This window comes from Sebastes umbrosus, chromosome 2 (genome assembly GCF_015220745.1).
Source record: "Sebastes umbrosus isolate fSebUmb1 chromosome 2, fSebUmb1.pri, whole genome shotgun sequence".
Taxonomy (NCBI): domain Eukaryota; kingdom Metazoa; phylum Chordata; class Actinopteri; order Perciformes; family Sebastidae; genus Sebastes; species Sebastes umbrosus.
This window is the reverse complement of record NC_051270.1, coordinates 19722841-19736224: the sequence shown is the minus strand read 5'-3', so window position 1 is coordinate 19736224 and position 13384 is coordinate 19722841. Positions and strand designations below refer to the sequence as shown.

Below are 13384 nucleotides of genomic sequence, written 5' to 3'. Positions count from 1 at the left end.
GAGTGAAAGACTCTAACCTTACCTTACCTTTTTCAGACATTGTTTAGACTTTTCTTTTCCAACATTTTTCAAACTTTTTTTAGACATTTTTTTCAGACATTTTTCAAAACTTTTTTTTTACGGATATTTTTTCAGACTTTTTTTTATATATATTTTCAGACTTTTGACATTTTTTAAGACTTTTTTTTTTACATAACATTTTTTAGACCTTTTTTCAGACATTTTTCAGACTTTTGCTTCTGGACATTTTTCAGACTTTTGCTTCTGGACAGTTTTCAGACTTTTTTTTTTATATATTTTTCAGACAGTTTTTTATATATATATATAATTTTCAGACTTTTCTGGACATTTTTCAGACTTTTGTGTCCGGACATTTTTCAGACTTTTTTTTTTCAAATATTTTAAAGACATCTTTCAGACTTTTGCTTCTGGACTTTTTCAGACTTTTTTTCAAATAATTTTCAGACTTTTTTTTTTCAAACATTTTTCAGACTTTTTTTTTGAAAACTTTTCAGACTTTTTTTTTTATATATATTTTTTTAAACTTTTCTTGACATTTTTCGGACTTTTGTTTTCCGGACATTTTTCAGAATTTTTTTTTTTTACATAACATTTTTTAGACCTTTTTTCAGACTTTTGCTTCTGGACATTTTTCAGACTTTTTCCTTCTGGACATTTTTCAGACTTTTGCTACTGGACAGTTTTCAGACTTTTTTTTTAATATATTTTTCAGACTTTTTTTATATATATATATATATATATATATATATATATATATATATATATATATATATATATATATATATATATTTATATATATATCATTTTCAGACTTTTCTTGACATTTTTCAGACTTTTGTGTCCGGACATTTTTCAGACTTTTTTTTTCAAATATTTTAAGGACATTTTTCAGACTTTTGCAGACTTTTTTTTCAAATACTTTTCAGACTTTTTTTTATATATATATATATTTTTCAGACTTTTCTTAACATTTTTCAGACTTTTGTGTTCGGACATTTTTCAGACTTTTTTTTTTTTTTTTTTTACCTTTTCAGACATTGTTTAGATTTTCTCAAAGTTTTTTTAGACTTTTTTTTCAGACATTTTTCAAACCTTTTTTTTCAGACATTTTTCAAACTTTTTTTCAGTCTTTTTTTCCAGTATTTTTCAAACAGACATTTGTTTCAGACATTTTTCGGGACATTTTTCAGACTTTTTCATTTTTTTTTTTCGAATATTTTTCAGACTTTTTTTTTTATACATATTTTCAGACTTTTCTTGACATTTTTCAGACTTTTGTGTCAAGACATTTTTCAGACTTTTTTTTTTTTAAACCTTTTTTCAGACATTTTTCAGACTTTTGCTTCTGGACATTTTTCAAACATTTTTTTTCAAATACTTTTCTTACTTTTTTTTCAGAATTTTTTTTTTCAAACATTTTTCAGACTTTTTTTTTCTTAAACTTTTCAGACTTTTTTTTTATATATATTTTTTAAACTTTTCTTGACATTTTTCGGACTTTTGTTTTCCGGACATTTTTCAGAATTTTTTTTAGACATTTTTTTCAGACATTTTTCAAACCTTTTTTTCAGAAATTTTTCAAAACTTTTTTTTTTACGGATATTTTTTCAGACTTTTTTTTACATATATTTTCAGACTTTTGACATTTTTTAAGACTTTTGTGTCCGGACATTTTTCAGACTTTTTTTTTTTACATAACATTTTTTAGACCTTTTTTCAGACATTTTTCAGACTTTTGCTTCTGGACATTTTTCAGACTTTTTTTTTTCGAATACTTTTCAGACTTTTTATATATATATATATATATATATATATATATATATAAAATTTTTCAGACTTTTCTTGACATTTTTCAGACTTTTGTGTCCGGACATTTTTCAGACATTTTTTTTCAAATACTTTTCTTACTTTTTTTTCAGAATTTTTTTTTTCAAACATTTTTCAGACTTTTTTTTTTCTTAAACTTTTCAGACTTTTTTTTTTATATATATTTTTTAAACTTTTCTTGACATTTTTCGGACTTTTGTTTTCCGGACATTTTTCAGAATTTTTTTTTAGACATTTTTTTCAGACATTTTTCAGACTTTTGCTTCTGGACTTTTTTTTTTTAAATACAATTTTTCAGACCTAGCATCAGGGTGATCGGCCTGATGTTCTCCATATGCCGGCAAGTCCCTAGGGGAGATCCCCTCCGAACAAGCCGCAGTCAGTGGAGCTGCTCTCTGAGCCTCCATTCTACTCACCCTGTCTGCCAGACCACGAATGGCGGCCAGGATTTGAGACTGAGTATCCACCTGCCCCCAGTAGTCAATGGGGATATATGCACTCACTGGCTCAAAAGTATAAACAAAAATACTGCTCATAAGAACTAAAATCACCCTTTCCTGTACGCGGACGTACAAGGGGGAACAAATAACCAATCCCCCTACTGCGCACAGAGGTTTAAGGGGAAAATGAAAACGCCCTTTTAAACACAAGGGGAATGCAAGGCAAAATCCTTGGCTAAATGAAATATGCCGAAGGTGATTCGAACCCGGCCTACCGCGTAAGAGCGCCCGCTCTACCGGGTGAGACTATAACACTCAAACGGCTTTTTTAATCGGCGCGTGACTGTTTAAATAAATAACACTACTCGTGTCGCATGTGTACGAAGGGTGAAACAGAAAAACTTAACTTGCGAAAACAGCTGAAAGAAGTAACTCTACAGCTGCTTCCAAGAGGAGAATAATACTGCAAAGCTACTCCCCAAACGCCAACTTACGCAAAAACGCCAACAGGCTATGGGGTAATCAGCCGCAGGTGATATCACTTATCCTACCTGCAACAAACAGAGAGTTACATACAGAACTCCACGGGGAAAACCACAGAAATCCTCAGGGACACAAGCACCTGCACAATAAAGTGACGGATTATTGGCTTCCCGACATACTTACCAGGTCTCCGATGAGGCGAGAAAGGCAAAGAGGAAGAGGCATGGTTTTCCGGTTGCTTATAACCTACGCCAGCCTCTTAAGGTCAGTAACATGACTTTGTTGATATTATGGTCTCGCAGATAGGAAGAAGAAATGGCTTCATTCAAGGTGGAAGACCGTGGTGACGGTCAGAGTGAGGTCGAAATAGATCTGCGAACTATAGCTGTCAAATATATACAGTGAAGTAAAAAGTACAATATTTCCATATGAATGTAGTGTACAATAATAGCACCTCTAAATTATGGTTTATAATAGGTTACATATCAGTTAGCATACTGAGTACTTGTGTATCTTACTAAAGTAAACTGGTGAATGTAGAGCTTTAATGACCACGTTGTCACCTAGTGGCGCTTACTGAACGTTGCTGTTAGTGATGTGTAGATCGTGAACGAGCCGGTTCAAAGAGCCGGCTCTTTTAAGTGAACGATAAGAGCCGGCTCTCGTCTTTTTTTTTTTTTTTTAATTCAAGGCGGAATAATAGGACGATTTTCTCCGCGCCACGGCACTCCATGCACTGACTGTGACTGAATGTTGTGTTCATGACGTCCGTGCGACCAATCAGGTGATGACAGACAAGATCATACCATCAAGCAGGGAGGGATGGGGGTGCTCAGCGCGCTGACGGTCTACTGGTACAGAGCAGGAGGGAGAGGAGGAGAGAAAGAGAGAGAGTAGTGCGATGCGCGAATAGCAGACAAGATGAGTGACAGTCGGAAACGAAGCAGCATGTCAAATTATGGTATTCTGGAAATTATAAGGTTTAGTATAATTATATTGAATAATTTAAGTGATATATGTGCAACACACACTAATCATAGGTAAAACCAGCGCTACATTTGTCTGAATTATAAAAGGCAGAAGTGGTAAAATTAAGAGCCGTTTGGGAGCCGAAAGAGCCGGCTCTTCTTGGTGAGCTGAGCCAAATGATCTGGCTCACTAAAAAGAGCCGTAATTCCCATCACTAGTGCGCTTCCTGTCGTTGCTGTCACATGACCCACCTCCTCCTTCCGGGCCAGACAAAGCAAAACATTAAGGATTGGTCAGTGTCGTCACTACAAACCAGCCACGTGCGCGCCAATAAAACAGCCTTCAAATTACAATTTCTCTAAAAGATTCAGGTCCAAACAAGTTTGGAGGATTACATACAGAAACGGAAGCCGTTTAAGTCTTTAATACATCCATGGTTTAAGTACACAACAACGGTAAAAAGTGCTCACCGTTACCGTGTTCTTTGTTTGTGACGTAGTTGTCTCATCCTTACGTATTCCGTGTACGTTGACGCCGTCTGCAGCGCGGGAGATCAGAACGTGTAGCAGCGCCTGATGAGAGGGGTAAACTAAGTGCAGGGAAATAATAAACTAATCTAGCCAAACACACACAGCTATGGATGCCTCGGAGGTAGAGTTCCTGGCCGAGAAGGAGACGGTGAAGATAATACCAAACTTCAGTTTAGACAAGATCTATTTGATCGGGGTGAGTCAGTAGGTGTTTGTTACCACATCTACATCTATGTGTCTCTCTGTCCTCATCTACATCTATGTGTCTCTCTGTCCTCATCTACATCTATGTGTCTCTCTGTGTTTGTTAACTGCAGCAATGTTTGGGTCTCTCTATCCTCAGGGTGACCTGGGTCCCTTCAACCCCGGGCTGTCTGTAGATGTTCCTGTGTGGCTGGCTCTTAACCTGAAACAGAGACAGAAATGTAGGATTGTTCCTCCTGCGTGGATGGATGTTGGTAAGATAGATACAGTGCAAACAAGTCTTGGTACATGTTTTCAAGTTGTATAAGATAGCTAGATAGATAGATAGATAGATAGATAGTAACCTTTATTGATCCTGAGGGAAATTCAAGTTTCCTGCATCACAGTTCCATAGTGCAAAAACATGTTAGTAAAAAGGCAGTAAAAAAGTTAGTAGTGCAAAGTACAAAAAAAATATACCAGATATAAAAATACAAGGAGATGAAGACAACTGTTAAAACTGAATATAGTGCAGGGTAACAGCTGTGATATAGGACGATTCAAAAAGTGAATATAGTGCAGAAGAGACTGTTAAAAACGAGTATAGTGCATTATTATCTGTCCTGCAGACCGTCCTCCTTTGTCCCCCCTACTTATTGTACTTTGAAGAGCAGAGGATTGCTGTTAACTTACATTGAGAATCCATTAACTTCTCCTTTTCTAATATATATTCTGTATCAACATGTTACTTACAACTCTGTATTTAAGGTATATAATCTAGAACATTGAGTGACATATTGAAACCCAGTACTCCATGTTTTCATGTCTGTTTTTGAAAATATGCCTGTGGTGTGCATCATTTCAACACATTTATATTCAATTCAAACTTTATTTCAGACAACACAGTTGGTTCCGTGGCAATAAAAGAAGAAACAAAAAACATACAGGATAAGACCACAGCAGTTCATCATTCAATTCATATGTAGGCTATCTCGCCAGTGTTTTCTGAGCCTGGATGAGTACCGAGTGCAGCTCTTGCTCGGGCTTGTTAAAGCCTCTATGATGCTGTTCTCTGACTCATCCAAGCGACAAATAAAATTATACATCAAATTGTCTTAAAAGTGCCTCACATGTAGGAATACCAGAGGACACAAACCGTTGACTAGCACTATGCCATCTGGGAACCCGAAGCAACAACCTCACTGCATCATTGTAAGCCACTATGAGCCTTCGCATACTACTTTTCTTGTAGCTAAACCAAAGATGAGCTGTGTACAAAGACATGCAGAGAGCTCTAAATAATGAACATTTTACATTTACAGAACACATACTGAACTTACGAAGCAACATATTTGCCTGAGCATCTAGTTTACAGCACTGTCGATAGATATCTCTGTCATCATCATTCCAATCATCAGTGAGAAAATGGGCCAAGGTATTTTATTTCCTTGCATGTCGTGAGAGGAATATCGCACAAGTGTAACACAGGAAGAACTAATTTCTTATCTTCTCTACTTCTGACTATCATCACATTACTCTTTTTGGCATTAAATTTAATGTCGTAGTCTTTGCCGTATTGTGAGCACACCGTCAGTAATTGCTGCAGCCCAGCACTATATGGACTGAGAATTACCACACTGTATCTAGTGTGCTTGGAGACTTTGGGATCTACACTGCAATTTGCATTAAACTTACCTTTGTTTAAATGTTTAAACAAACTTCTTCCTTCCTTCTTCTTCACAGCTTTCACATCCAGAAGTAAAGTTGAAAAAATAGTATCACTTCAGATTAGTTTGCATTAGACCATAGACCTGGTGATTTGAAGTAAAAAATGGGATTTAAGATTACTACATTCATCTTGAATCAGAAGTAGTATTAATGAGATGATTTGCTCTTAGTTTGCAAATCAGTCATAACATTTGTTTTGTTAGTATTATTTATACTTAATAGCCAGTGTTGAATTTAATTTGAATTTGTTGAAGGGGTGCTGGTACCTTTTTATGAGTTTAAGGGCAGGGCTGGTATTATTCTATAGTTTTCCTATTGTCAACAAATACCACAAAAAGACACAAAAAAAAACACATTAGTCCGTCTCTTAACACTTTCAGACTTCCCTTCCCTTTCTTTGCCCATTGGTTCCTACTGAAGACATAATCTAAAAATAAAAGGTTACACTTTTATAGTTTCATTTTTAAAAAGGCAAAAAAAGAGCCTAAATGTTACTCAAAACAGGGATAAGTAGTGCATCTGTTGCAGACTATTTTCAGCTGTGCTAGTGAATATTTAAAGCAATGGCCCAGAGTACATGTACAACAACAACTAATAGAATACATACAACTACTAACTAATAGAATAATCAAGAAAATAACCATCTGATGAATTGAAAATCAGATTAATGGTTAGTTGCAGCTCTACTATAGTGATAATGTTCATCATAATGCAAGGTCATATCAGTCAGTGCAACAGTGTGGCTCATTGGTTTGTTTTTAACTGTGCTCGGAAATCTAAGGAATAACATATATCAGGCTTTGGCGGTACAGGATGTACTTGTTTGTCGGATCAATTCATTGCCTTAAGAAAAATATAGAATATTGTCAGCCTTATGCTTTAAATAAATGAAATGTCCTTTCATAGTTCACTCCTTGTTGAGTGAGCACGAAGCCAGTAATGCAGAAAGAAAATCTTTAGCGCAAGATACTGAAAATACTTGATCTGGAACTTCTACGACTGGCACGTCTAAGAAAGATATTGACACTTATGCTTCTACTTGTGCTTCATCAAATGACTGTTTTTGACTTTCCTGCTGTTGATGATGTGCAGAGAAACTGGAGGAGATGCGAGATCTTGAGAGGAAAGAGGACACCTTTACGCCTGTCCCCAGTCCTTACTACATGGAGCTGACCAAACTGTTGCTGAACTAGTGAGTCATTTCAACTTAAACATGCAGGAGTAGGACCTTCTGTCTTATTGGAGGTTTATATGAATATATGAAATGCTCCCTTATTGTCTAAGTATGTGGCGCTCTACATCACATGGTGGTTTGTGTGTCTCTGTAGTGCGTCTGATAACATCCCTAAAGCAGATGAGATCCGCACGCTGGTCAAAGACATCTGGGACACGCGTATCGCCAAACTCCGCCTCTCCGCCGACAGTTTCATCAGCCAGCTGGAGGCTCATGCCAAGGTAAAACTGATCGTGAAGAATCACACACTGAGCATTTAGTTTCCACAAACTGTTAATAGGATATTGTAAAGCTTAAACAATTAGTCAAACAACTGATTAGTTAATCAACAGAAAAATTATTCAGCATTTTTTTTAAAACAAAAATGCCAAAATTCTGTAGTTTTAGCTTCTTAAATGTGGATATTTGCTGGTTTTCTTACTCTGCTGTGATAGTGAACTGATTATATGGAGTGAAATTAGTCTCAAAATGGTTACAAATGTGTATTACATGATCTACAAATGAAAAAAAAAAAATATATATATATAGACAAAAAAAGTTCCTGATTTCTCTGATTTTTCTAGTAGTGAAAACATTTCATGTAGTGCCAGGGTAAAATGTACTCAACAGGCAGGTTCTGTAACACTGGAAATTATGTCAATTCAAATTTGAGGCCTTTCTCTCTCATGTAACCCTCTGTCTCTTTTCTAGCCATATTTCTTGACATACGCTGAATGGCCATAGCGGTCAGCTGGATCCAACCTCGACAATTAAAAATGATTTTGATGCAGGTAGTGTTTGTATATATATATATATATATATATATATATAATATATATATATATATATATATATATATATATATTATATATATATATATATATATATATATATATATATATATATATATATATATATAATATATATATATATATATATATATAATATATATATTATATATATATATATATATATATATATATATATATATATATATATATATATATAATATATATAATATATATATATATATATAATATATATATTATATATATATATATATATATATATATATATATATATATATATATAATATATATAATATATATATATATATATATATATATATATATATATATATATATATAATATATATAATATATATATATATATATATATATATATATATATATATATTATATATATATATATATATATATATATATATATATATATATATATATATATATATATATATATATATATAATATATATAATATATATATATATATATATATATATATATTATATATATATATATATATATATATTATATATATATAATATATAATATATATATATATATATATATATATAGAGAGAGAGAGAGAGAGAGAGAGAGTATATAGTTAGTAAATGTATGTGTTGTAATCGAGGGGTGTCATTTCGATCGATTCTGTCTATTTAGAAAAAGCTTTTCCCACTTTGATTGGTATTTGTGTGTAGATTGGAGCACACATTTGTAAGTACCCCAAGTTATGCACAAATCGTTGTACACATTTGTAAATCTTATTTTTAATTTGTAGATCATGTAATACACATTTGTGACAATTTTGAGACTTATTTCATTTATGTTTTGGAGTGTAGATCCCAAAAAAGCAATATGAAGATGTTACCCTGGGGAACATGTGATGGTCATTTTCACTCTTTTCTGATATTCTTTTTAGACTAAACGATTAACTGATAAATTGCAAATATAATTGACAGATTAATCAACAATAAAGAAAACCATAAGGATATTGGTAACATAGCTACATACATGTACAGTCTCATTTCAAATGGCCACTGGAGCATCTTCAAGCAATGACAAACTGAACATTCATTAGGTAAAGTTGAACCGCGGAGCGCCGTGATTGTTTCTTAATGAACAGGATTAACCGCCACGGTCACAGTGTCTTGCGAAATAATTGGGATTATCCTTTTATCCCCTCATCTTGTGGCCCCACTGCTTCCTGTTTCCCCGTCAGATTAAGATCCAGCAGATATGAGCACAAGCGATCGCAGCCGTCATTAGAGGAAGGATACTAGTTTGACTTGATTAAAACTGAGCATGTCTCCTGTCTTCATACAGCTGGACAACCTGACTCTGATGGAGATCAACACCATACGATCGTTCCTCCTGGATTCTCTCAACTGCATGTACAAACTACGCTCCAATCTGACGCCAGGCTCCAGTAAGGGACAGTTCACGGACTTCTGATCCACCAGATCAACAATCTAAAGATCCAAAGCCTTGGATCCTCACCAGGCCCTTCATTACTCAAAAGACTGTTTTCTCAGAAACTGAATTAACACATTTGTGTTGATGGATGATTGAAGCTAACTGAGTTGTACTCAGCTTTTTTAAGGGGTTATTAGTTTTGTTTGAGTGATTACTCCATACATATGAAAAGCATCTAGGCTTTATATGTATCAGCTGTTTGAAATATGCGCATATTTAATTTAATCTAGGATGATCGTTGTTGTTGAAAACTGCCATAATTTTTGTACATGTCTGTAAGTGTCAAAATAAATGTATTTGTTTGTATTTCTAGGGTACATACTGTAAGTATACAAGACATTTAAGGAACTGTGGGCTTTTTGATGAGCATTTTTCACTTTTATAGAGAAAACAATTAATCTAAAGTAGTTGTTAGTAGTTGCCCTAGTTTGTCAAAGCAAAGGAACAACTGTGTGAGACAGTAGTAGTAGTAGCATAAGATTTGAAGTTTAGCACACTTGGCAATTTAAACTCATGACACGGTAAGCAAAATATTTCAAAAAGTGATGCTGCTGTATTAAACACAAGGAAATGGAACATTTTCATTATTTTTCTGAATAGTAATTTATAAAAATCTACTCATTTAAGTCCTTTTGGGGACACTTGCCCTGTATTTGACCCATCATAAATATTTAAGAGCAGTGTGGAGCCGCAGTGCAGCATCCCAGGACCAACTCCTGTTCTGAGGTCAGTGCTTAAGTGGAGGGCAACGAAAGAACTATTTCCAAAACCTAAAATGCACATCTTGTGGTGTAGAAGAAAGCCAATAGTCTAAGCAAGAGCCACCTAAAACCAAAGAGTTAATGTTGGTTAGAGTTATGATGTTTAAATGCTATGTTAACAGATCTACAAAGAAGAAACGGCAGGAATAAAAAAAAAAAAGTATGCTTTTAGCGTTCTCCTTCCCACCTACCAGCACCCACAAACAGACCAAGGTTGATATTTAACATTTTTGAAATATTTTATTTTCTTTTTTGTCTGAAATCACAGCCATATATTCATAAATACCTAATTACTACATTCAACAAAGAATATATTACATTACAATGAATTCAAACAAGTACATTTTAAAAACAGGATTTCACAGCATCTAGACATCCTCCACTGAGTAATGGGGCTATTGCATGGGCGTGCGTGGGCTGGAGACACAGGGAGGCCGGGTGAGGGGCTCATTGTACTGCGGTCATTGGCAGCTTAACCTCAGCATGCCTCTTCTGCTCTGTAAAAAATGACAGACTACACTCTGAATGTATCCACCTGATCCTCTGAGCTGGGCCTCGGTTATAAAAAGGTGTCGTGATTAAATTGTCGGAGATGCGTTTAGATAAAGGAGTTCTGTGTTGGTTCTTGGCATGCACATATTTGAAAGGTGTGAGACGTACAGTAGACACTTGAATGTAAAATGTAAAGTCCCTGATCACTGGTGTTATGTGTAGGATGTCCATCACGTGGACTGCAACTCATTCACATGCTCCCAATTATTGAGGCACTTGTAATTGACATACTGTATGTAGGGGTAGCTGTGCTTCCGTTTTTAGAAATTAACTTTCTGCACATTTTCAAAGTTGTTTTTTTTAAACTTTGAAATAATGAAATCGCCCACTCTTTTAACACCAACTGTCCCACCGCTATAACTTGTGCAGCCCCTTAAATTCCAAACTATGCACCTCCTAGCTGGCCTTTGGGCTCTTCAAACGCACATACAACCATAAGGCTGAGGCAACAAGAGTTACAGGGTAGAACGTCGGTGTCAAACTAGTAGCTGAATGTTGGTTGTAAACGGGTATGAGGCCTGGTGATCTGATTGTATATGTACTAGGAAATGGCCAGTTTGAACCTACTTTGTGTGATTTCCAGTCTGTTATGTATAACATGTTGGCAACTTTGGATAGTGGGAGTCCTAAAAAGGGGTAAATGCAGGCAGGAGATGCATATTCAGCAGTGGAAGATGGCCATTCTGGTTTGAATGTTTTGGCTAACCTAATTGCAACTCAATTTAAAATTAAGAATCCAAAATGCTATCGTTTTTTGTAATTTTGGCACTGTGTCCTCTCATGACTGCTGATAAGGCGAAACATTATACAAGCCGTGGTATTGTTTGAGTCTAATGCTGTATAATGTTGTACAAAGTGAAGTGAAAGGTCTAATGGTAGGATAAAGCATCAATAACCAGTTTCATCAGCTGGCTGCTTAAGAGACTCTTCATGTCTTTACAAAATCAAGTATGTCAAGTGACCAAAGTAAAAAAAAAAAAAAAAAAGTCACTGTGGATCTCATCTGGTTTCTGTAGGAGAATATCACAAGCTAACTAGTCATGCCAGCAGTGACCAGAGGAGTTGATGATGGGCGTTAAAACAGAGAGACACATGTTGCTGTGAAGGAAAGGGGGATGAGAGGGCGGGGCGGGAGCCATGTCTCAGAACCTCTACGTAAGCTTTGCTGAGCTCAGATGCCAGGTGAGGTGGTTGTGGCTGTCAGCAGAGAGCAAGAGGAGGAGGAGTGTTTCCTGTTCTCTCTCACTCTGTTAAATGTCTCAAAATGAGCTGTTCTGGCCAGCAGCAGTACAAACACTAAAAGCAAGGCTTTCTTTTCCAACCCAAAAAAAAAGCATAAACATATAAAAATGGCAGGCTTTTTCTTTAAAAGAACAATGATTAAAGTAATAAAAACATACAAAATTCTTTTAAGTCTTCATATTATATACAATACAAGGCTGAAGCACCTTTTAAAATTCTTATTCTCAAATTTTCTATTTCGAAATAAAACATTTCCTTAATTCTTTCCAAAAATGTGCATTTTCTAAGTTCTTCCCTAATTTTGAACAGTTCTTTGTTGTAACACAGTACCACCAGGTAGTTCTTCAGCTTTTATTCTTAAGTGCATTTCCAGTTCAAAAAGCTCATGTGGCCACTGTGATAAAAATCAGTCCCGACTGGCCAGAAGCCTTTGGAGCGTTCAAGTCTCTAGACGTCACCCCTCCTGGGGCTGCTGCTCCCTCATTGGCAGGATTGTCTGTGTAGCTGTGGCGGCGAGGGATGCAGGGACTGAACAATAGAGCAGCAGGCGACTGAAGAATGTGTGACGAGCAGGTGCATGTGTGTGTATTTGTGTGTGTGTGTGTGTGTGTTTGTGTTGATCTTCAGGTACTCCTGCCCCCGTGCTCTCGGGGTTGGCTACATTGGCACACGTTAGTGGCTCGTGGCACAGTCCCTGGCTGGCCACAATCCAAAGACTGCCTGTCCTTCACTGTATGGTCCTGTCTCCTGTGCATTCATCTAGCATCCATCCATTCACTCAATTCATTCATTCATCTTATCTAGCCAGCCATATTCTCCTCCATGGAGCCATGTGGACCAGGCCATGAAAAATAAACTCTGGGTGTCAGTCTGAAAGGGGAGGCGGCCGGGGGCCATCGGGTCGGCGTGGTGGGGTCACCTGGGAGGGTAGCCCTTGTAATGGCCGCCTCTCGGCCAGTGTGTCTGTGGCAGCGTCAAACACTTCCTGAAGTGCTCAAGCTCTGCTTGTAGCTTCTCCCTTTCCATTGCCAGCTTCTGTCTCTGGGACATCAGCTCCTATACGATCAGGGAAGATATAAAAAATAAAGTTAACAAAACTAGAATTACCGCCTCGCCATTGTACTGTATGCCTCCGCCAACAAGTGAAGGTGCAG

General features: G+C 35.9%; 2 protein-coding genes across 5 annotated transcripts in view; one reads left to right on the top strand and one right to left on the bottom strand.

Annotated features, from left to right (window-relative positions):
- The first annotated feature begins 4081 nt into the window (after positions 1-4081).
- On the top strand, positions 4082-9992 carry gins2 (GINS complex subunit 2). The gene is made up of 5 exons (XM_037789432.1): positions 4082-4466; positions 4614-4728; positions 7274-7373; positions 7510-7636; positions 9526-9992. The coding sequence occupies exons 1-5, from the start codon at positions 4377-4379 to the stop codon at positions 9652-9654; spliced, it is 561 nt and encodes a 186-aa protein (XP_037645360.1). The 5' UTR covers positions 4082-4376; the 3' UTR covers positions 9655-9992.
- A 664-nt stretch (positions 9993-10656) lies between these two features.
- The window catches only part of gse1 (Gse1 coiled-coil protein), a 192882-nt gene continuing 190154 nt past the window's right edge, over positions 10657-13384 (bottom strand). For all 4 annotated transcript variants that reach the window (XM_037789400.1, XM_037789390.1, XM_037789417.1 and 1 more), the window contains one exon: positions 10657-13286. In XM_037789400.1, coding sequence (XP_037645328.1) covers positions 13146-13286 — 141 coding nt within the window. In that variant the 3' untranslated portion in view covers positions 10657-13145. The remainder of the gene's footprint in view (positions 13287-13384) is intronic.